The following is a 21,723-nucleotide window of genomic DNA, read 5'->3' as shown; positions in this document are numbered from 1 at the left end:
TGGAGGGGACGGCACAGCTGGAAGGAGGGTGGGATGCCCCGGGGCCAGGAAGAAACTCTGCCAGTTGTGCTGTCTGCTTAGAAGAGGGACGGGAACGGCAGAGAAGGAAGTGGAGAACAAGAGGTGTCTGGAAGGTGGAGGTGCAGAGAGAAGACACACCAGAGGTTAGAAGATTCAGTAGAGTCTTGTCTAAGAGAAGGGGCACGGGCTGGCAGGAAGATTTAGGATCCAGCCCCAGCTCTGCTTTAAACTGGCTGGGTGAGTGATTTAACCGTCATTGGGTCTGGGTCTCAAGTTCCCCATCTGTTAGATGAGTTCCAGGGTCCCCTCTAGCCTGGACACTAGTGTCCATGGCTGAGGAGAGGCCAGAGAAGGAAAATGGGGTCAGAGCAGGGTGGGGGGCGCTTGCCCGTACCGCGAAGACTTACCGGTGGCCCAGAGATTGCCCCGCGGGTGCACTCGGATCTTGCTGGCCCGGCTGCGGGGCTCCGGGAGATCCCAGCTAAACGGGGCGGCGCCGGCAGCGAGCAGAGCGAAGAAGAGCAGAAGGCCTCCGAGCAGCCGAGCGCCCCGCACCCCGCGCCCGCAGGGTTATGGCTGTGTGCCGGCCGCGCCTCAGTTCAGGTGCACTTAGCCACGGCTCAGGTCCCTGACGCGCGCCTTCCCTCCTTTTAAACCCGCGCCCCTGGGGGCGGAGCCTGCCCCGAAGAGCCCGCCCCGGCGCGCTCGCTGCCGCTCCTGCCCCGCCCTCCTCCGACCCTCCTGTCCTCGCAAGGCCTTGGGTGGGGGTCTCGGTCAGGGGCCCCCTCCACAGCCCGCACGGCCGCACTTCTAACCCCACGTGGGCACCGTTTCCTCAGGGCGTTCGGGCCCAAGCCCACCACCTTCAACCTGGGGACCTGGGCAAAGCCGGCTCCCCTGGCCCTCCCTCACCGCTCCCAAGGGCTTTCGGCCAACGAGCGGTTCCTTCACCTCTTTCTAAGGGTAGAAAAGGGGGCGAGGATGCCTCCTGTGTAACACAGGCGTTACAGTGCCCAGCACAGTGCCAGGCACCAGAGGAGCTCCATAAAATGCCAGTTGGCCCTTCCCTCCTGGGGAATCTGACCGGGTTCACCCAGCTCTCAGCCTTCTCACAGCCGGCACTCACCAGGTGCTGTGGAAATCACAGCAGGTGCTCAGGGTAGGAGTGCAGAACGATGGATGGCCGAGCCCTCCCCTCCCCCACCCTCCCCCCACAAATGGGCGCCCAGCTTGGGAGAGACTGGCTTATCAGTTGGCCAGGAGGCAGATCTTTGGGTCAGGGGAGTGAAAAGAGCACTGGCCCAAGAGTCCGTATACAAGCTGTGTGACCTCACTGACCCTCACCTTCTTCAATTGTAAAATGGCAATAACCACATTGCCCTATTTTTAATAGTTTTACATTTTTTAGCCCAATTATTTTGTGGCAGGAAGCAACAGTCCTCCTCCAAAGGAGCTGTCCAGACTTGTCTTGGAAATTTTGGGTCAGTGGCAGCACTTAATGAATAGAAGACACTGTGCTCCAAAATAATACATTTATTTTTGCTTAAATGTTTACTAAACACCAATGTTCAGAGCACTATGCCAGGCACAGGAGGGCAGGGACACAAAAGATACTGCCCTGCTCCCACAGGAGTTTACCATCTCATTAGAGAGACAGAGTACAAAAGGAGTGAATGATGGAGGAGCAGGGTACTGACCAACCCCTGAGCCCTGGACTCTTCTCAGAAACACTGCAGTGTGGCTGTGACCGAACCTACTCCCCAGTCTGGCTCAAAAACGGTACTTGCTATTATTACTCTTGCCATATCTAGCTCAGCAAGGCCTGCTAGCTCTGTGGATCACCATCTTAAAAGAGGAAGCGTGTATGAGAAGCTGGTTGTCATGCTGAGCTCCCAGAAAGCACGACACACAGGACAAGGACATTCCATTTCCGGCTTTTTTCCCAATCTCCTTCTCATCTCCCACCCTGGCATTTACACCTCTCTGTACTCTTGTCACTGCTTAGCCATGGTGTACAGATATAGCTCTTATCACCTTCCCATAATAATCATTCCCTTTTCAACCCCCTCCCTCTCCTCTGCATCAATCACAGCACCCATCCTATCTTCTCTGGTCCTCGGTCATAGAAATTAGGAGGTGGTACTGAGCGCCGCCTCACTTAAATGCTTGAAGGAATCTTATTTGGTAGGTTTATCTCTCCTCATTTTATAGCTGGAAGCTGGCTCAGAGGTTGAGTCACTTGCCCAGACGTCACACTGGAATCAGACTTCGGATCTGTTCAGATCACTCTGTCAGGCCCCCAGAGTCATCAGGGACAGATGCTGCTTTCCCTAAACCACACCCACTCCCGTTTTACTTTCCCATTTAAATATCAAGTTGGTTTAGATTTCTCAAGGGGGAGAGGGAGCAGGCACTGAGAGTTTCATCTCTCTTCTGCAGGTGACCCTGGGACCTTGGTTCTGCTCTGACAGGTTCATTTATACTTAAGCAAGCCTCCCCTGACATAGCCTGCACTCGCAGCTCCAACCACAGCTGTGAAAATGACCCCAGATGCCCCTAGGATCATTTTATCTGTCAGCTTAGCACAGGAAAAAAGGGGCCTCCGAGGACCCTGGGGAAAGAATCAGGGCAGCAGCTCCACAGCCAACTATCAAACACTGTCCCAGGAATGTGAAGCATCAGGCACTGCAGAGAGGCGGGCTTGCCCAAGACAGCACTTCCAAGTCGGACCCCTCATGGAGTGCTAGGCTGAGTTTAGAATGAGGATCTCAACTGCAGACTGCCTGTTCCCCAAGTCCTCTCTCCCACCAGGAAGAATGACAGTGAATCACATGCACGTGCATGGAGAAGCTCTTCAGAGCTCACTCTTTTTAATAAATTTATTTATTTATTGGCTGCGTTAGGTCTTCATTGCTGTGCACGGGCTTTCTCTAGTTGCGGTGAGCGGGGGCTACTCTTCGTTGCGGTGCGCGGGCTTCTCATTGCTGTGGCTTCTCTTTGTTGCGAAGCACAGGCTCTAGGCACGCAGGCTCAGTAGTTGTAGCTCACGGGCTTAGTTGCTCTGCGGTATGTGGGATCTTCCCGGACCAGGGCTCGAACCCGCGTCCCCTGCATTGGCAGGCAGATTCTCAACCACTGCACCACCAGGGAAGTCCCCAGAGCTCACTCTTGACCCTCTGAGGTTTCTACAACATTCAAGGACATTCACAGACGATGCAGAGAAGATTCAAAGGACAACCCAAAAGATGATTAAGGGGTGAAAGATACACGGCAAATCTTCTTATAACCAACACCAACAAAACATTTAAACTGCACCATGTTTTTAATTAAAAATTGCTCGAAATAAAGGACATATATATTATTGTTTGCTATATTTCATTAAATTGGAATCAATTACAAATGTCTTTTCACAGCTGAATCTTTTTTGTTATTGTTTTCCAAAAGCACTTACATGCATGCTCCTTTGATCACCAACACTATTTTGATGTAGTAAAGACTAGTATTATGTCCATTTAATAGATGAGTTAACTCAAGTAAAAGCAAGTTAGCTGCAGACAAACTAAACAAATGGAGAAAACCAGAGTGTAGACATCAAACACATGAAAGGTACAGAGGACAAAAGAGAAAACAAAAAGCAGAAATTTAAATTAGACATAAATGAGCCTAGAGAAAAAGGATGACAAACCTATTAGAGCTACTCAGGATAGGATGGTGTAAAATCACTCTTCTGGCAAACCTCTGAGCACAGATCCCATCTGTATGGGTTGCAGAGAGAAAGAGAAATATCGTGGGGTATCTCAGGTCCTGCTCTTTAGTTTCAGAAAGGGGAAGGGCCTGTAGAATCAGGAGAAGAGTGTAATCTTTAAGAGAGGAAGAAAAGAATCAGGGATATTTGATGCAATTTCACAAAGTCAGAGGGAACACATAGGAACTAGCTAGAATATCAGAACATTAACCATTGATAAGGAACTATTTCAGAAACTTAAATTGCCAAAAAAAACTTTTAAGGCAATATTCAAAAGAAAAGAGAAGATACATCTAATGAGAAAGTGATGACGATGCCAACAGTGGCTAAGCTAAGCAGCTGCTGCTCAGCTAAATGGCATAGACGCTCAGGGAAGTTATGAAAACCGAACGAAGTGAGAAGCCCCAGGCCCAGCATTCATAAGATTATTTGGGTTTAACAAGCAGGTACTTCAGGGAGGCATTTCAGTAACTGAAAGAAATAATCTTTAAACTCCGAAGAGGTTTAAATGCTTGGAAATCTGCCTGAGAATCTCCCTATTTCTAGGAGATTTACTAATCTGAGCAAATCGATGAAAGAACAACCTAGGGCTTCTAAAGAAGAATACCCAAGGGCCTTGCAATTGTGGGGTTTATTCCAAATAAAAGAGTCTCATTAGATCTAACAAAGGTAGAAGAACTGGGTATGACACCCAGCATTGTGAGGTGATAAAAGCAAGACTTCTGGCTCTGCCATCCATGGACCAGAAGATCCTGGGCAAATCTCTTAACTTCTAGTTTCTCTCTTTTGTAAAATGGAGTTATTCTGAGGACTAAAGGAGAAAAAATTAAAATCTGTTATAAATTCAAAAGCATTTAGCAGAGCACTGGAAACTTCTAAGTACTCAGTATTATTAGCTGGATCCTAGGAAAAGCAAAGCCTGCTTTAAATCTGAAGCCCATTACAGGGAAAAAAGATTCCCTGGATAGCAGCTAAGACCATGGTGTTGACACAACAGTCAACAAAATACCTTTGCAAAATTCCTATTACATTGTGACTCATTTGATAAACTAAAATGCTGGCGTATCCACCTCAACTATTGACCAATTCCAAGAAAGTGTTCTATACAGCATTCTCTCTTTTCTTGCTTAAATAAGTTGTCAGGCTGACAACTCTGATCAAAGCTTCATGCTAGCTGATTTACTTCCTTGCCTGATCTAAGTCCTGAGTACAAATTATTTTAACTAGACTCCTTGAATTAAAGCTGGGATCCAGCTTAGCAATCTAAATAAACCGGCCAGTTAAAGTAAGGGTTCTACAGAAATGATTCTTGATGGAGAGTAGGTGGCATTCCAGAAACTCCTAAGATTAGTAGAACAAGGATCTATAATTTGAAAGTCATATTGAATATAACTGTATATGAGAGATGAGTAACTAACGTTTTTATAATGCAAACTTAAGAAAAAGCAAGATAAAATATTCTTGGCTGCTAAGGATAAGAGGTTGGATATAACAGACCTGAGAGGAGGTTTACCAGAATGGAGAAGAGGTATGAAATTTTGTTTCTTATAGAAGATCATGAGTTTTTAAAGATTAAGGAACACTGTTCTACAGGAAAACTAACTGAAGGCTCCTGGCTGATTAGATGGGTAGCTGATCTTTTGTGAGGTGGCTTTCTGCAGAAGTAGCCAAACTACACCTATACTAAAGGAACATTCTCTGAAACAGCTCTATGAAAATCATTAGGCTAATTAATAGAGAGATTATTGCATAACATTACACAGTGTCCTTGCAGTGAGGTCCCAGAAGAGAAATTTCTTGATCTTCGGGTATCATTACAAGTTTTAAAAAATTTCCATTTTATATTCATTCCATGAAGCATAGACATTAGCCCCTAGGAGTTGAGAGCTGATGCTCTGGATCTCCTCCAGCAGACAACAGAATCTTTTGATGTGTCTTGCAGGTACTAATCTAACCTTTGATTTTAACCTTTTCTCCTCCCATGCTTATTTCAACACCAGATTCTTCAGTTGTTTTATGTTTTATCACATAGTACTGGATGTATCTTTATGAGCCACTCCAAATCTTTTTTGGAACAAAGCAGCATATAAATAAATCTAAAATGTATAAAAGCACTGTGATAGGGACTAAGGGATATACAAGGATGAATTAGAGGCTGGCCCTGTCTTAATGCCTTCAAGGAGCTAGTTGTGGAGCAGGACACAAATAAGACAAACCACTCTGAGGGCGATGAACAAAGTACTTAGTAGGCAGCACCGAGAAGGAGGCACTATATACTTGAGATCTTGTTTGAGAATAAAAAAAAACCCTCTTTGAGCTCCCTGTGAATCTCTAACGTTGCACTTATGATCCTACGTGGAAAGATTTGTATACACGTTGCCCCTATTAAGGCACTGAGTTCCTGGCAGAGGAGGGACCCTGCCTTACTCATCTTTGTATCCCCAGGGCCTGACCCAAAATCTGGCAGAGCAGATGCTCAATAAATGTCTCCTGAATGAGAAAGCTTTTAGCGAGTAGAGAAGTGAGCAGGCACTCCAGGCAGGGAGACCTAGCGTAAGCAAAGACTGGATGTCTGTATAGTGAGACCAATATCAAGGGTATGAGAACCTGGGGTCTGCTGGGAGCTGAGGTTGGAAAATTCCTGAGGGCCTAGAATGCTACATAACTTGCAAGGCAATGTCCTCACTATTTTTTGATAACCCCTGCATATTCTAGTTCCTAACACCTCTTGGTTACACAGAATTCTTTCTACATCCAGACTCACCATAATTACCTGTGAAGAGTCATATTTGTTTATTTCTGAAACTTCTCTGGTATTACTTACGGTTATAGTAAGGGAGAATAGTGACAAAGATATACCTGGACAGAAAACAGCTTGAGTAGGCCAACCCGACTAAGGAGCATCTTGAGGAAGGAGGACAATCCAGTTAGTCAGCTAGAATTTCTGAAGCACAACAGAGTGATAAATGTCATAACAAAGGTACCCTCAGAACCTGGGGTAGCTCCCACACCTGAGGAGTTATTAGGACTTGGTAACACCCTTATGCAAATGACTAAGAAATGCACTCAGGGATAACAGCCTTTATTCCAAGCCTAGGCTCTTTGAGAAGCCTGTCACTCCCTAAGAAAAGTGACAAATGCCAATATTTTTCCCACTGAGAAAGAGAACACGAGAAGAGACCAAGGACACACACACAAAAGAAGAAAACAGGGTTAACATCAAAAATTCTAGAAAGGCAACATGCTGTTTTAGATGGAACCATAGGGAGATAAAGTTTTTAGATTTAAATGTGGCCAAGACCAAGATAAGGTACTTACTAAATAACAGGCAAATAAAAATCACGTTAATGATTCATACGCTCTGCTCCAGAATAACAGCACAACAATAATGCTACCCTTAGTTACTGCCTCTGGTTCCAATGCATGATTATACTGAACATTTAGTATATGCTGCTAGATGCTACTGGGAAAACAGAGTACGGTGTCTATAAAATGGGGCTCCTGCACTGGAGGAACTTACAGTCTGATGAGGACACTTGAGTCCAGATCCACAAACTTAACACAAATAGCATAAGTCTGCAAATGCTGAGTGACAGAGAAAGAACAATTACTTTGTGAAGAAAGTGAGACTCAGACAAGCATAAATGAGAGTGTAAGATAATATAAGGGAAAACATAGTGGTATAGCAAAGGCCGCTTTATGTTAGCTGAATTCAAAGTTTGAACTTCAAACGTAGGTAATATGTAGAGTACATACAAAATTTATGGTCCAAAAAGAGATACTTTTTAAAGGTGAAAGGAGTAGTAAAATGAACTAACAGGTGGAAATGATCTAAAATAGGTACAGACTGCCATGTTTCAGGAAAACTGGGACATAAAAACACACAAGCAACAGGGAGCCCCTGAGTATGTTTCTGGATTCGGGGGATGGCAATGAGAATGGAATGACAGGGGTAGATGCTGGCTTTTAAGTGACTAAATATGGTAAGAAAATGAAAAAAATCTAGGTGAATACTCCTTCAAAGGAAAGTGGAAATTTGGAGGGGAAGCTTGCAGGAACTGCTAAGAGCTTAAGTTTAAAGACAGGACAATCAACTGGAAGTGTCCAGTGGGAACAGAGAGAATATAACTGAGGACAGGCACTTGGAGATAAGCTGTAGAGACTAATGAGAGTGGATGACTAACAGCCAACAGAGAATCCCATTATTATGTTCTCATTTGAAGTTTTATCAATTCTCATCCTCTTCCAATACCCTTCACTCACAATGGTTAAACCCTCCTAACTTCCCACTTGCCCTGTGAAATCTCAAAGAGCTTATAATTCCATTAAAACACCAAATTAAACATCTCTGGCATTTCTTACATTTCCAAAGAGCTCTGAAATACATTATATTTACTGGGACTTCCCTGGCGGGCCAGTGGTTAAGACTCCGCACTTCCACTGCAGGGGCACAGGTTCAATCCCTGGTTGGGAACTAAGATCCCACAAGCCGCTTGGCATGGCCGAAAAAAAAAAACAACCCACAAAAACCACATTATAGGGCTTCCCTGGTGGCGCAGTGGTTGAGAGTCTGCCTGTCGATGCAGGGGACATGGGTTCGTGCCCCAGTCTGGGAAGATCCCACATGCCGCAGAGCGGCTAGGCCCATGAGCCATGGCCACTGAGCCTGCGTGTCCGGAGCCTGTGCTCCGCAACGGGAGAGGCCACAACAGTGAGAGGCCCGCATACCGCAAAAAAAAAAACAACAAAAAAACCCAAAAAAACCCCCACAACACATTATATTTACTAATAAAATCTCCCAGTTTTAAGTCTTGTGTTTTAGCACTAGACAATATAAAAACTGGGAACACAGTACCTGTCTCCACAAATAATCTTTTTATTTTTGGCTAGTAGAGTGATTGAAATATTTTTAAATGATCTGGTTACTTTTCAGAGAATTTAGCTGTTGCTTCAAACTAGAGCATCCAGCAAAGGAGGAAAAACAGTAATTTTACAAAACTGGGTGTGAAAATATGCAAGTGAGGAAAATATTAACATTTCTCTCCCAACAAGTATAACAGGAGGAGAAATCTGGACAGCGGAAGATAGAAGCACAAGGATGTTCACCCTCTGGCAAGCTAGGATCACAAAGAACTTTGGGATCCCAACCTTTGCCAAGAGAACACACACTGCTTCTCTCCCAGAGAAGTCTCTGAAAGGCTGGTACAAAACCAGCCAGGGCACCATTTAGGTTGAACAATTAACCCCGTCATCTGCAGGTTACTAGGAGGGAAAAATGGAGGAAGCAGCAATTTTTGGCCACACACGGAGGTGGGAGAGGGGCGGGGCGGGGGGGGGCGCATTTCAGCACTCTCCTTTCCTTGGCTCATGAGAAAACATAAGCACGATACAGACTTCAAAGACAGGTTCAAGAAGCACCTGTCAGCAATAATTTGCCAAGTTTCATACTCTGTTGATATCATTAAGAGCCCATATCCAAAGTTTGAAGGCTAAAGCCTGGATAATGGATTTAGGATGGCCCATCTCTACAGGGGAGGGTTTCAAAAGATTAACTGTCCCTATTCTCATTCCATTAGCATTAAAGTACGGGCTGATTTCCACCTCAGTTGAACAAATAATAGAAACCATTCATTTAGCCCAACATTTTGCTTACTTTGAGATTTCACACTAATACAAAAAGAGAACAGAGAGGATTAAGAGTATTTTGTGCTTTAAACACACTGAGTTACCCCATGCTCCCTATTTCCCTGTCTCAATATTAAAAGAGAAAACACAGGTGGGCTTTGCCTTTACTACTTTAAACCTTCCCTTCTTAAAGTCTGCATTAGAGAAAAGCAAAGTCAGTCACCTACAAGAACAGGTTCAGGCAAATTAGAGTCTAAAGAAAACAAGTAGCACACTTGCCCTCCAGCACCTTCCTCATGCCTCCCCAGATGCTAATACTCACTACCATCTTGTAGAAAGAGTTGAGAACGTCTCAAGTGTAGAAAAGGTTATGAGTCTACAGCAAAGTGAGATTTTCTGAACCTCTCGGCAACCAGCTGGGTTTATACATATCTGAGACCCCCTAATGAAGAATCAATTTTATGACTAAGATTTCTTACGAATATCAACGGCTACTTTTGCTTCACAAAAACAAACAAAAACCAGTTGTCAGTATTAGGACAACCTTCTTGGCTGAAGAATTGTTCACATCAAAGCCTGTATCTCCCCAAGGGCGCTAAGAACCAGCACAGGAAAGCAAATATCAAAAGCTTTCCCAACAAACACAAGTCAGGGATAAGGGGTTTCGATATGCAAAGTCTTTTATTTAAAATTTTGAAAAGTTAAGACGACGACCACCTCAGTATATGCCATTCCCATTATAAGGAGGAATGACAGTTTCAAACTCGTGCAGAGCTGCATTTTCATTTACAGAACTCTGTAGGCACTTTAGAAGTGAAGCTTGGCTTCAAAATACAAACACTGGGGGCTTTGGCTCAATCTTTTAATATAAAAAATTCACTGATGTACAAAAATGCGAAAGTATGACAATGACAACTTATGAAATTCTGTGATTAAAAGTCCCCTCGAGTGCACGCTGTGGTGCACATGCACCCGCCCACACGTACTCTGGTGTGGAAACATAAACTAATGCAAACCAGTGCTACCAAGAAGCGCCAACATGTGTTCTCCATTCCACCAACCACAGATTGATATCTACTCCAAACATTCAGGAACAAAAAGTACAGCATCTTCCAGGAACAGCAAGGCAGACTTCTTACTCACGATGGACCAGCACAAATAAACCCAGCAAAAACAGTACTGCATACTAGAAAATAAACACAGAACCACAAGTCAGAGAAGCTTTTAAAAGCTCACAAATCCTCAGAGTTAATTAACAGACTGGTCTTTGTGACTATGATAAATCACGAAACTATCCAACTGGTCTTCCATCTTTTAACTGTAATCCATTTAACGGTTTCCAAAATTAATGAAACATATAGTACAGGATCTTACCTTAAATTTAGGATAGTCATTCATGAGGATCGTCACAATCCCAATGTAAGGAACGAATCTAAACAAACAAACAAAAAGCTGATCATCACAGAACTTTCTAAGTAGCTGTTATCATTTACTGAACATTCTCAATATCTTCCATAGAATACTAATTTTCAGCTCACAAAATCCATTTGTATATACTGTCCTATTAGACACTTTCAACAGCCCATGTGATAGGGAAGTTAGGGGTATAGCCATTTTATAGATGAGGAAACAGTTGCTCATGCGCAAGGTACATGGTGGAACCAGTACCAGATCTGAGGTCTCTGACCTCTAGTTGGTGACTCTAATGCCACCTGCTGATTCAGTGTTAGCGGTTGGGTTTGTTGTTATAACCTGTGGAGAGTTGTCAATCTAGTTGGGGAGACAAGGCAAACACAGCCAGAACATTACAAGGTACTTCATGTTAAGTGTCCAAAAAGTGAGTGTACAGCTCTATTATAGTACCTATGATTTCACCACCCTCTCATTTTTTAACCACGTGTAATCTGGCTTTGGCTCTCTTAATCCTGAAACTTCTTCTAGAACAGTTTAAATCATTGTATGCAGAAGACCAGTCTCAGCTCCTACCTTCCTTTTCATCTCTGCAGCACTTGACTTTGATGACCAGAAACCTGCCCTTGAAATCTTTCTCCTTGGTTTCTGTAACATACCAGTCTCTTTCTCTACCTACCTCTTGGCTGCTACACCTTTGCTTTTTCACTAGCTCTTGCTTTCCTCTTGTCCCTAAAGTTTGTCCCCTCAAACTAGGTAAAACCACTTGTTAAATAATCTCATATCACCTCATATATTTCCTTTGAAGTCTTCATCATGAGTTTAATTACAGAATTAGTTGCCTAACTAGCTGGATAGTGTCTGTCTCCCCTAGTAGACTCTAAGCTCTATAAAGGCAGAAACAGTGCCAATCTCTTCTCCACTGTATCTTCAAGGCCAAACTTGACACTTGGCACATAGCAGGCATCCAGTAAATACTGCCTGATTGAATGCTGGAATATCCAGGCCTCTTCTTTTCTCTTTCCCTTGGGGATCTCACTTCCTCCCAGGACTTCAATTCTCCCCGCAAAACAAAAGAGTCTTCAACATCATAAGAATTCAGGGTAGAGAGAGATGTGGGAGGAAATAGCAGTTAGAAATATACAACTTTCTTCTTTCTCTTCCTCTTCTACTGTTGGATTCCAGAGTGGACTGGGTGATACCATCCTCGAGCCTGTCCTAGAGAAGGGAGGTTGACCTTTGCATACTTTAAAATATCCCAGATACTTTTATTCAGGGCACCCACGACCTTAGCACACACCGAAGGTACACAAACAGAAATTACCTCCTATATAACACCTCTAACCATCAGAGGATTTGGCAATCTTGAAAAACAGAAGCTTTGTCTTTGGTGCATTTTACTTCCTTTTAAGAGCTCTCTTACTTCCCGTCTCCTGTCCTCACCCCATCCTGCCCCTCTCCCTCTGGCAGCACTACCCAGACTCATCTCTCTCTCCCCATCCCCAAACTCCCATTCGCATAAGTTGATGTTTCTTAAAACCTACACCTCCATTGTGAGAATCACTTGGACAGCTCATTAAAAATGCAGATTGCGGGGCTTCCCTGGTGGCGCAGTGGTTGAGAGTTCGCCTGCCGATGCAGAGGACATGGGTTCGTGCCCCAGTCCGGGAAGATCCCACATGCCACGGAGCGGCTAGGTCTGTGAGCCATGGCCGCTGAGCCTGCATGTCTGGAGCCTGTGCTCCGCAACGGGAGAGGCCACAACAGTGAGAGGCCCATGTACCGCAAAAAAAAAAAAAAAAAAAAAATGCAGATTACGGACTTGCCCGGTGGCATAGTGGTTAAGAATCCGCCTGCCAATGCAGGGGACACGGGCTTGAGCCCTGGTCCAGGAAGATCCCACATGCCGCAGAGCAACTAAGCCTGTGCACTACAACTACTGAACCTGCGCTCTAGTGCCCGCGAGACACAACTACTGAAGCCCACACTCCTAGAGCCCGTGCTCCTCAACAAGAGAAGCCACCACAAAGAGAAGCCCGTGCACTGCAACGAAGAGTAGCCCCCACTTGCTGCAACTAGAGAAAGCCTGCATGCAGCAACGAAGACCTAACGCAGCCAAAAATAAATAAATAAATTTTTTTAAAAGTGCAGATTGCTCTATCTTCCCAGATTTATTGAGTCAGAGCACCTCTGGAAGGTCGGGCCCAAATGACGCTTCTGCACATTAAAGTACAAGAAGCACAGTTCTAGCAAGCAAGATATATGGAACAGGCATGTGGTGACAAATCATATCCCCTTTTAGGGCCCATGCTTTATTTTCAACTTGTGGGACCTCTAAGAGCTGAAAAGTAACAGTCACTAAAGAATGGCCTAGCTAAGCTCTAGGAGGGTAGATAAAGGTTTTCTATATTTTTAATACACATATTTTTTCTTTTTAATGCAACAACTCTATTTCTTTTGTCTCACTTATAACATCTTCATAAAAGCAACAGTTTCCAGTCCTTCAGAAGGAAAATCGTCTAAATTTAAGAACATAAAGGCAAATGCCTTACAGTAAAATGCAGATTAAAAGCTATAAAAGCATCTGTGACTTCTAGTAAAACAACATCAGGGGCTTCCCTGGTGGCACAGTGGTTAAGAATCCGCCTGCCAATGCAGGGGGACACGGGTTTGAGCCCTGGTCTGGGAAGATCCCACATGCCGTGGAGCAACTAAGCCCGTTCACCACAACTACTGAGCCTGTGCTCTAGAGCCCACAAGCCACAACTACTGAGCCTGTGTGCCACAACTACTGAAGCCCGCGCACCTGGAGCCCACACTCCGCAACAAGACAAGCCACTGCAGTGAGAAGACTGCGCACCGCAACGAAGAGTAGCCCCCGCTCACCGCAACTAGAGAAGGCCCATGCATAGCAATGAAGACCCAACACAGCCAAAAATAAGAAAATAAAAATCTAAAAAAAAAATTCTGTTTTAAATAAATAAAACAACATCAGACTGCTAATTCTGGCCTGATGATCAATCAGCAGCCATGCTCATGGGTAGAGACTTTCACTGTTACCTCCATACAATGATATCTATGCTCAAAGAAGCACAATGATCACATAGTCTGCTTATGGGTTATCCATGGAAACATATTCCCCCCCTACGGTGGTTTTTCCTTGCCCACCATAAGTGTGAAATAGAAGCAACTTGATCTTTAGGAGTAATAGAAGCAAAACATAAGGTTGCCAGAATATGACAGGCAGTCCAAAGTCAAACAAAAGATTTAATTACCTATACTACTGTTTTCCTCCATGGACACAGACAGTCAAGAGTCGCTAATCAAGTGCATGATGCTGCTATCATCAGTCATCTTAAATTCAAATCAGTTGCACTTTTTTCCTACTGAGTTCAGATAAACTCTGCTAAAGCAGAGTTGATAATAAGCAGAGGTTTAAAATAAGTAAAACAAATGCCATCCACAAAGCCAACCTCAACACCAGCCTGTGGCAAGTTAACATCTAGAAGGTACAGTAGGGGTAAATACGTGTCCCTGGGAGTTCTTGGAATCAAAGGTGCTGCCAAGAAAGGAGCCTCAGAAGGAAGAACTATCTGCTGATGCTCTGGGTGAAAATAATCTGTCAGATGTCAAAAGGAATCTACATCTGGGAAGTTTGGACCCCAGTAGCTGCCTTAAAAAGGAGCATTGTTTCTATCCCGGAACAGTCTGTTTCAAGCTAAGTAAAAAGTACATTGTAAAAGACTCCTCCAGGATTTCCCCGGTGGTCCAGTGGCTAAGACTCCATGCTCCCAATGCAGAGGGCCTGGGTTCAATCCCTGGTCAGGGAACTGGATGCCACATGCATGCCGCAACTAAGAATTCGAATGCCACAACTGAAGATCCCGCACGTGGCAACAAAGGTCCTGTGCGCCACAACTAAGACCAGATGCAGACAAAAAAAAAATTAAATAAATAAATAAAAGCCTCCTCCATAAAACTGATTTCAGTCAACAGAGAGCTCAATTACTCTGCTCCTTCCTTTATTTTTATTCTTCTTTTCGCTGTCAATATTTCTCTATTCCCTGATCTTCTGCCAGGTTTTTGTCCTCTTTTCCTGTTGCTTTCTACTCATCTTTGACTAACAGGTTCTCTTGTGTTTTTCAACTACCTGAATTTAGAAAGAATCACCCCTATTCTTACTTGGTTCAGTATTAGTTTCACTTTCTAAAAGTGTTTTATTACATGCTATAACATGAATGAACCTTGAAAACATTACGCTAGGTGAAAGAAGCCGGACATATTGTAAGACCACATATTGTAAGATTCTGTTTATATAAAATGTCCAGAACAGGCAATCCATAGAGACAGGAAGTAGATTAGTGGTTGCCAGGGGCTGCAGGGAGAAGGGGATGCGGAGTGACTGCAAATCAGTACCAAGTTCTCTTTTTGGGGTGAGGAAATGTTCTGGAATTGAACAGTGGTGACGGTTTTACAACTTTGTGAATATAATAAAACTCGCTGTACTGTACACTTTAAAAGGGTAAATTTTATATCCTAATATATGTGAATTATATTTCAATAAAAAATTGTTTAAATTTGTTTTTATTTAGGGCTTTAGGCTTCAGTGTAAAATTTTTTAGTGTGCAGCTGTTTGAAAAAGAAAAATTCCAAGGTTTGGGTACAGTCTGACTCTGAAATATAGTTTAGCATTTTATAAACACAATTTTCACAAAAGGAGATGATGTGCCTCATTATGTGTCAAGGTAAGTGGTGACATAATCAACGGAAAGTGAATTTGTAACAGTTAAGAGTCTGTGCTCCTGCTGTTCATGTCCCAGATGTTTATACTTCATGCAAAGTTATTTAATTAAGAGAGTACCAGACTATAACATTTTTAAAATTAATAGCCAGAAAAAGGCCTATAACTTTCAATGCTGGGATTTTAGAAATAACACTGTACATAGTTTGGGACTTTTAAAAAATTCTTTAGAAAAGACAAGTTACTTGAGTAAAAGAAAGCCTGGTTCCTCCACCCTTCCATAGGATGATGCATTTTTTACCCAAACAGGGGGCCAGAATGAGCAGACAGAGCTGCACTAAACACCTAAGAATCAAGATCCAGATAAAGGGACCCTCTGGGAGGAGTACAAATAAAACTGTACAACAAAATTTGTCCAAAGCCTTAAAATATGCTTATGTTTCACCAGGTCATTCCAAGTATAAGAATTTACTGTGAAGAAATGACTGGGCAGAGGCACTGAGATATATGTAACAGGGATGCTCATCATAACACTGCTCACAATCAAAGGCATCTGACAATAGGAGATTTTGGCTAAATAAAAATATGGTCTTTGCACACAGTAGAGTAGCATACAGATTTGAAAATGATGATATGGAAATAAACCTTTTGATTTATAGATACTAATAACATTGGAGGATAAAAAAGAGGTTATAAGCAGTGTGACCATTCTCTCCCCGTACACAAAATGTGTTTATGTATACACACTTATACATTAAGATCTGCATCTTTACACATATCAGCTAAAAGAACACAAACCAAAAAATTAAATATTTATGGAGGAACTGAAAGGAAAGAAGTGACTCTGCTTTTTGATGACTGTTATTTCCTTATGTTTCTACAAGAATCTGTACATTTGCAATTAAAGGAAAAGCAAAAAGACTCTAAGAGGCTGATATTAGCAGCACCTTGGGAACTGAGGGAAATGGGGACTATCACTTCTCAGAAGCACTGATAATCTAATTTGAATTATAAAAGTATGTTTAGCTCCATCATAGGAAATCAAGTTCCCTTGAACTGGAGGTGTGCACAAAAAACCAGGTCTGCTGAAGACAAAACACATTGGTGCTTTTTCTGATCCGATCTCTCTGGCCCCAAACTGAACATCTCTTCTGCTGTAACCAAGGCAGCTTTTACTTAATAACTTGAATTTATTTCTTTATGGGAACACAGCTCCTCAGCTCCACTGTTCACTAGTGGAATCACTGAATCCACAGTGTCTGTTCTAGGTTAGAAGGAGCAGGTGTTCTGACAGTGGATAAGAGTGCCATGTAGCATCTAAAGAGTGAGAACAAGCAGCTACCCATCTCAGAAGTGTTATACCAGTAATTTTGCTATGACGGTAAAAAGGGTGGGCTCTGGAGTCAGCCAGCCACTTACTATCATCAGTGTGACTTAGATAAACAACCTAACATGTCTGTGTTTCCTCATCTGTAGAATGGAAATATTAGGGTTGTTCTCAGGTTAAAATGAGGTAATACTTGTAAAGAAAGCACTTAGAATGAGTCTCTGGCACAGAGTAAGCCCTAATAAATGTGAGTTACTGTTAATAGTATTAATAACATGAAGGTAGTAATAATCCCATACTTCCTCATACCAGTAACTTACAATTCCTGTCCTTCACTGATCTGTTCTCGTGATAAAATCTGAAATAAACAGGCTTAATATAACTTTTAAATTTCATTTGACCTCAATAATTTCAAAACTAGAAATAAAACAATATGGAATAAATCAACATGATGAAATTAATCTAGATGAACACTTTAAGTTGTTGACTCAGTAAACACTTAAGAAATGTAAGTTTCAAGAAGCAGGATTAATACCGCTCTGGATCCCCAGAGCCTAGCACAGTATTAGACGTCAGAGTACATGGAAGGTGCCCAGTAACATTTCTGAAATGAATTAAACAGACAAATGAATTTTTTAAATTGTCACTCTAATTCATCCTCATCACTAATATTCTGTTCTTTTATAGCACCCCATATCCTCCCTTCTGGAGCAGTAAACCTGAAGTTTCAGATGCAATTTAAGAAGCATACTTTTTCAAAGGACACAAGGTGATTTGGCCGAACCAGGACCAAGCCATTATATTCAATTGTGTATGATCAGACACTATGATCGAGAGAGCCAATGTTTCAGTAAATCTCCCCTCTATACTTACCCCCTCGCTCTCCCCACGACATCTTTTTTCTCTAGCCAATGTTGTCCTTGTTTATAGAGGCCTCGGTCATCAACCGCATTATTATCTCCTTTGGTCAAAAACTTGATATGTCCATTTTGCCTTAAAAGATAAGGGAAACCCAAGTCACCAAATACCTTCATGCCATTTGAAAGTACAAAATTTGTTCATGTTAACTGAAAATTCCTGTGGAACTGTGGCATTTTATCATCATTCCCAATATCAAAATAATTATTTATTTAGCTAAAAGGATGTTCATAGCTATATTATTTACAATAAGAAAAAACTGGAAGCAAACAAAGTCTAACAGGAGTTGAAATCTATGCAAGCATTAAGGCCGGTGATACAGAAGAAAATTTAATGACATCAGAAGATCATACAAATTTTATTAAGTGAAAAAATATTACAAAATAGCATGTACAGTATAATATCATTTTCATATTAAAATAAACACAAACCACCAATATTTTGGAAATACAAAGCGCAAAGGAACACATTAAACTACTTCATTTGGATATAATCTTCCAAACGAAGACTGTGGGAAACTACAGAATGACCCAGTTTCTTCAACCAATAAATTGCAAGGGACAAAGAAAGTTAGAGAAGGAATTTACAGATTTAAATAAAAGACATTATAAAGCCATATCAACCAACTGCAACTGAGGACCTTCTTTGAATCTGGATTCAAACAAATTGTTAAAAAAAGTTAAGACACAATTGGAAATTTGAACAAAGATTGGAAACTTAATGATACAAAGGAATGATTGTTCATGTTTTTAGGTGTAAGAATGTTAATTACAGTTATACTCTTTAAAAGCTCACTGGTTATGTTTTATAGCTATTTATTGAAATATTTACATATATACCACATGATATCTAGGATTTAATTCAAAATAATACAGGCAGGAGAAGGGGAAGAGGTGGCAATGTAGGCAGAATTGGCTATAGATTAATAATTATTGGAACTAGGTGACTGGTACATGGAAGTTCATTATACTGTTTTGTCTACTTTTGTGCATGTTAGAAATTCTCCATATGAAAAAAAAAAGTAAAAAAGAAAAATATTAAACAAGGTCTAAAATGATAGACCAAGGTGTAAACAGCAGCTATCTATGGCTTTTTTTTAGCTGGCTTTTAGCTTCTCATTTTTTTTCTCCAACAAACATGCACTACTTTTACAAGCCAGGGTCTATAGAAACATCATCCTACTCGATCAGATAATTATTAATTTAATTCTACTAAAGAACCATGAGGCTTCTAGTAATCTTAAAATTTAACTGAAAGCAAAGTGCATTTTACAGTTGATAAAGACTATCTTAAAAAATTAACTCAAGGGCGTCCCTGGTGGCGCAGTGGTTGAGAGTCCGCCTGCCGATGCAGGGGACACGGGTTCGTGCCCTGGTCCGGGAAGATCCCACATGCCATGGAGCAGCTGGGCCCGTGAGCCATGGCCGCTGAGCCTGCGCGTCCGGAGCCTGTGCTCCGCAATGGGAGATGCCACAACAGTGAGAGGCCCGTGTACCACCAAAAAAAAAAAAAAAAAAAATTAACTCAAGTGAGTTTGGGTTAACAGCTACACTAGAAAGAAGAAAAATAGCTTTAACTCCTACTGACTAATATCCACCTAGATTCTAAGCCAGAAAATGGCTCACTAGACACTAAATCATCTGCAGATAAAACTAAATTGGGAGGTACTGCAACAACAAAAACAGTTAAGTGCAAACAGTCTCATTAAAAATGAGATTCCAATTAGAAAAAATGCTAATATATACAGAGAAAAATAATCTGTAGCTGACAACTCAGTAAGTGAAAGAATGTCTGAAAAATCCTGGAGGGTAAAAGAGGACAGGTGCCAAGGGGGGGCTAGCTGCAGAGTGAAAGTCAGCAGCAGCAGGAAGAAGAGTCCATTCAACCAGGAAATAACACCAAGAAAAGAGGCAGAAAAGAAAAGTATGAGGAAAGAAAAGCTGGGAAATGGGAAACTCCCCAGGAAAGGAAAGGGATGCTACGAGAGATCTGAGCTATTCCCAAAGACTAATTTGTCAACAAAACAAACAAACAAACACAATTTCCCACCCTCTGGGATGTAATCAGGACCCACTATAGCTGTTTGAAAAAGCACAGGTTTCCTTCATCTACTTAATAGTGCAAGAGGGCTTCCCTGGTAGCACAGTAGTTGAGAATCTGCCTGCCAATGCAGGGAACACGGGAAGATCCCACATGTCGCGGAGCAACTAGGCCCAAGAGCCACAACTACTGAGCCTGCGCATCTGGAGCCTGTGCTCCGCAACAAGAGAAGCCGCGATGGTGAGAGGCCTTTGCACCACAATGAAGAGTGGCCCCCGCTTGCCCCAACTAGAGAAAGCCCTCGCACAGAAATGAAGACCCAACACAGCCAAAAATAATTAATCAATCAATTAATTAATTAATTTAAAAAAATTTTTTAAAAATAGTGCAAGAAATATTCTCTGGTGGCAACCAGCTCCTATTAAGCCTACTATGAAGACCTATTCTAGCACTTCACAACCCACGAGCACCGAATCCTGATTGACAACACATTTATATGGGACTTTTCCCTCGCTAGCATAGGGACCAAATATTTAGTATTATCTATCTCCAAGGAGCTCAAAGCACTTAAAATTCAACCATTACAATACTGTGATGTTAGGAGGGAGGAAATAACTTAGATAAGATAAAGTAAGACCCCAAGAGCCAAATGGGTGCAAAATAATGTATCTATCTGCACAGAAAAAGCAAAGCAAAGGACTAAGTCACCCCAATGGAGAATTCTCCTTCTAAATACTTGATCACATGCCAGTATTCAATATCATCAAATTATAATACTACCTATAGGCTGAACTTACTAAATACATATTAGAGTAGGCTATACAATAAGATAAAGTAAGAGTTTATATGTGGGAAAAATGTAAGTATTACGAATTGCTGACTAACAGGCTAATACGAGGAGCTATCCATGAAAATTAAGTCAACTGATAAACATTTAATAGCTATCTCACCTTTTAAATTAAAAAACAAACTTCACTATCTCTGCTTTCCTAACTCGTCCATTTTGGAAGAAAATGGAAAGCAAAAAATAGGCAAGGGGAGAGAAGGATTCAAAGAAGATGTTTTTTGCTGTTTGCCACAGTACATATAACCTTTCTGCATGCATATCTCATAGCCCTCCTTTTTTTACTTAATTAAAAATACAGTATTAACTATAATCAGTGCAGGAGGTGGTTAAGTCTTTTTTTTTTTTTTTAAAAATAACAATGCCAGGGGGTAGGGATAAATTGGGAATTTGGGATTAACAGATACACACTACTACGTATAAAATAGATAAACAACAAGGACCTACAGTATAACACAGGGAACTATATTTAATATCTTGTAACACGTTTAGTTTAAAAAAACAAATAAAATAATTTTTAAAAAGATAAAATGATTAAGGGATAACACAATCTCCAAACAAAAACAAAAACTCCAATGCCAACCACTTTCTCACAATTTCCTATTGTCCCTAAATATCGGAAATTACTTAATGTTTCTGTTAAGGGAATTTTTCCTGAGCTCAGTAGTGCACTAGAGAGAAGCCCTTGATAACGTGCACTTTTCCATTGCCTAGTCAGATAGCTCAGGACACAAAATTAGTCTCACGTGGATAACAGGCAGGACTAGATGAACTACACTGGGCACAAAGAACAGATTCAAATTCATGGACCTAGTACCATCATATTAAGTAGTACTTGGCAAGGTCATCTTTTAGTTCAGGAATTCTTTGCATATGTGGTAATACCAGGTATATTCTACCATATGCTCATGAGATAATCATGTTACAAAATAGTACTGAGGACACAGCTGACTCCAAGTTTCTGGGAAACAACTGAGGCAAACATCTCATTGTTTAGGTTATGTGCTGCTTGGAGGGCAGATATTCTACAGCTGGAGAAGATGGGAAAAAGT

General features: G+C 41.8%; 1 protein-coding gene and 1 long non-coding RNA gene across 6 annotated transcripts in view; both read right to left on the bottom strand.

Annotated features, from left to right (window-relative positions):
• Nucleotides 1-2,850: 2,850 nt before the first annotated feature.
• LOC132503938 (uncharacterized) lies at nt 2,851-9,834 on the bottom strand. The gene is made up of 3 exons (XR_009534673.1): nt 9,714-9,834; nt 7,287-7,351; nt 2,851-3,206 (listed from the first exon to the last, which is right to left on the bottom strand). It is a non-coding gene; the product is annotated as an uncharacterized LOC132503938 (long non-coding RNA).
• Nucleotides 9,835-10,053: 219 nt separating this feature from the next.
• SEC11A (SEC11 homolog A, signal peptidase complex subunit) overlaps nt 10,054-21,723 on the bottom strand; it is a 51,250-nt gene continuing 39,580 nt past the window's right edge. For 4 of the 5 annotated variants that reach the window (XM_060157975.1, XM_060157950.1, XM_060157962.1 and 1 more), the window contains 3 exons: nt 17,743-17,862; nt 10,766-10,823; nt 10,054-10,577 (listed from right to left, as the gene is read on the bottom strand). In XM_060157975.1, the coding sequence (XP_060013958.1) occupies nt 10,527-10,577; nt 10,766-10,823; nt 17,743-17,862 (229 nt within the window). In that variant the 3' untranslated portion in view covers nt 10,054-10,526. Of the gene's footprint in view, nt 10,578-10,765; nt 10,824-17,189; nt 17,228-17,742; nt 17,863-21,723 lie in introns of all 5 variants that reach the window. The other variant, XM_060157955.1, reaches the window with a different exon arrangement.

The sequence above is a fragment of the Lagenorhynchus albirostris genome, chromosome 1 (assembly GCF_949774975.1).
Source record: "Lagenorhynchus albirostris chromosome 1, mLagAlb1.1, whole genome shotgun sequence".
Classification (NCBI taxonomy): Eukaryota; Metazoa; Chordata; class Mammalia; order Artiodactyla; family Delphinidae; genus Lagenorhynchus; species Lagenorhynchus albirostris.
This window is presented reverse-complemented; position numbering and strand designations above follow the sequence as displayed.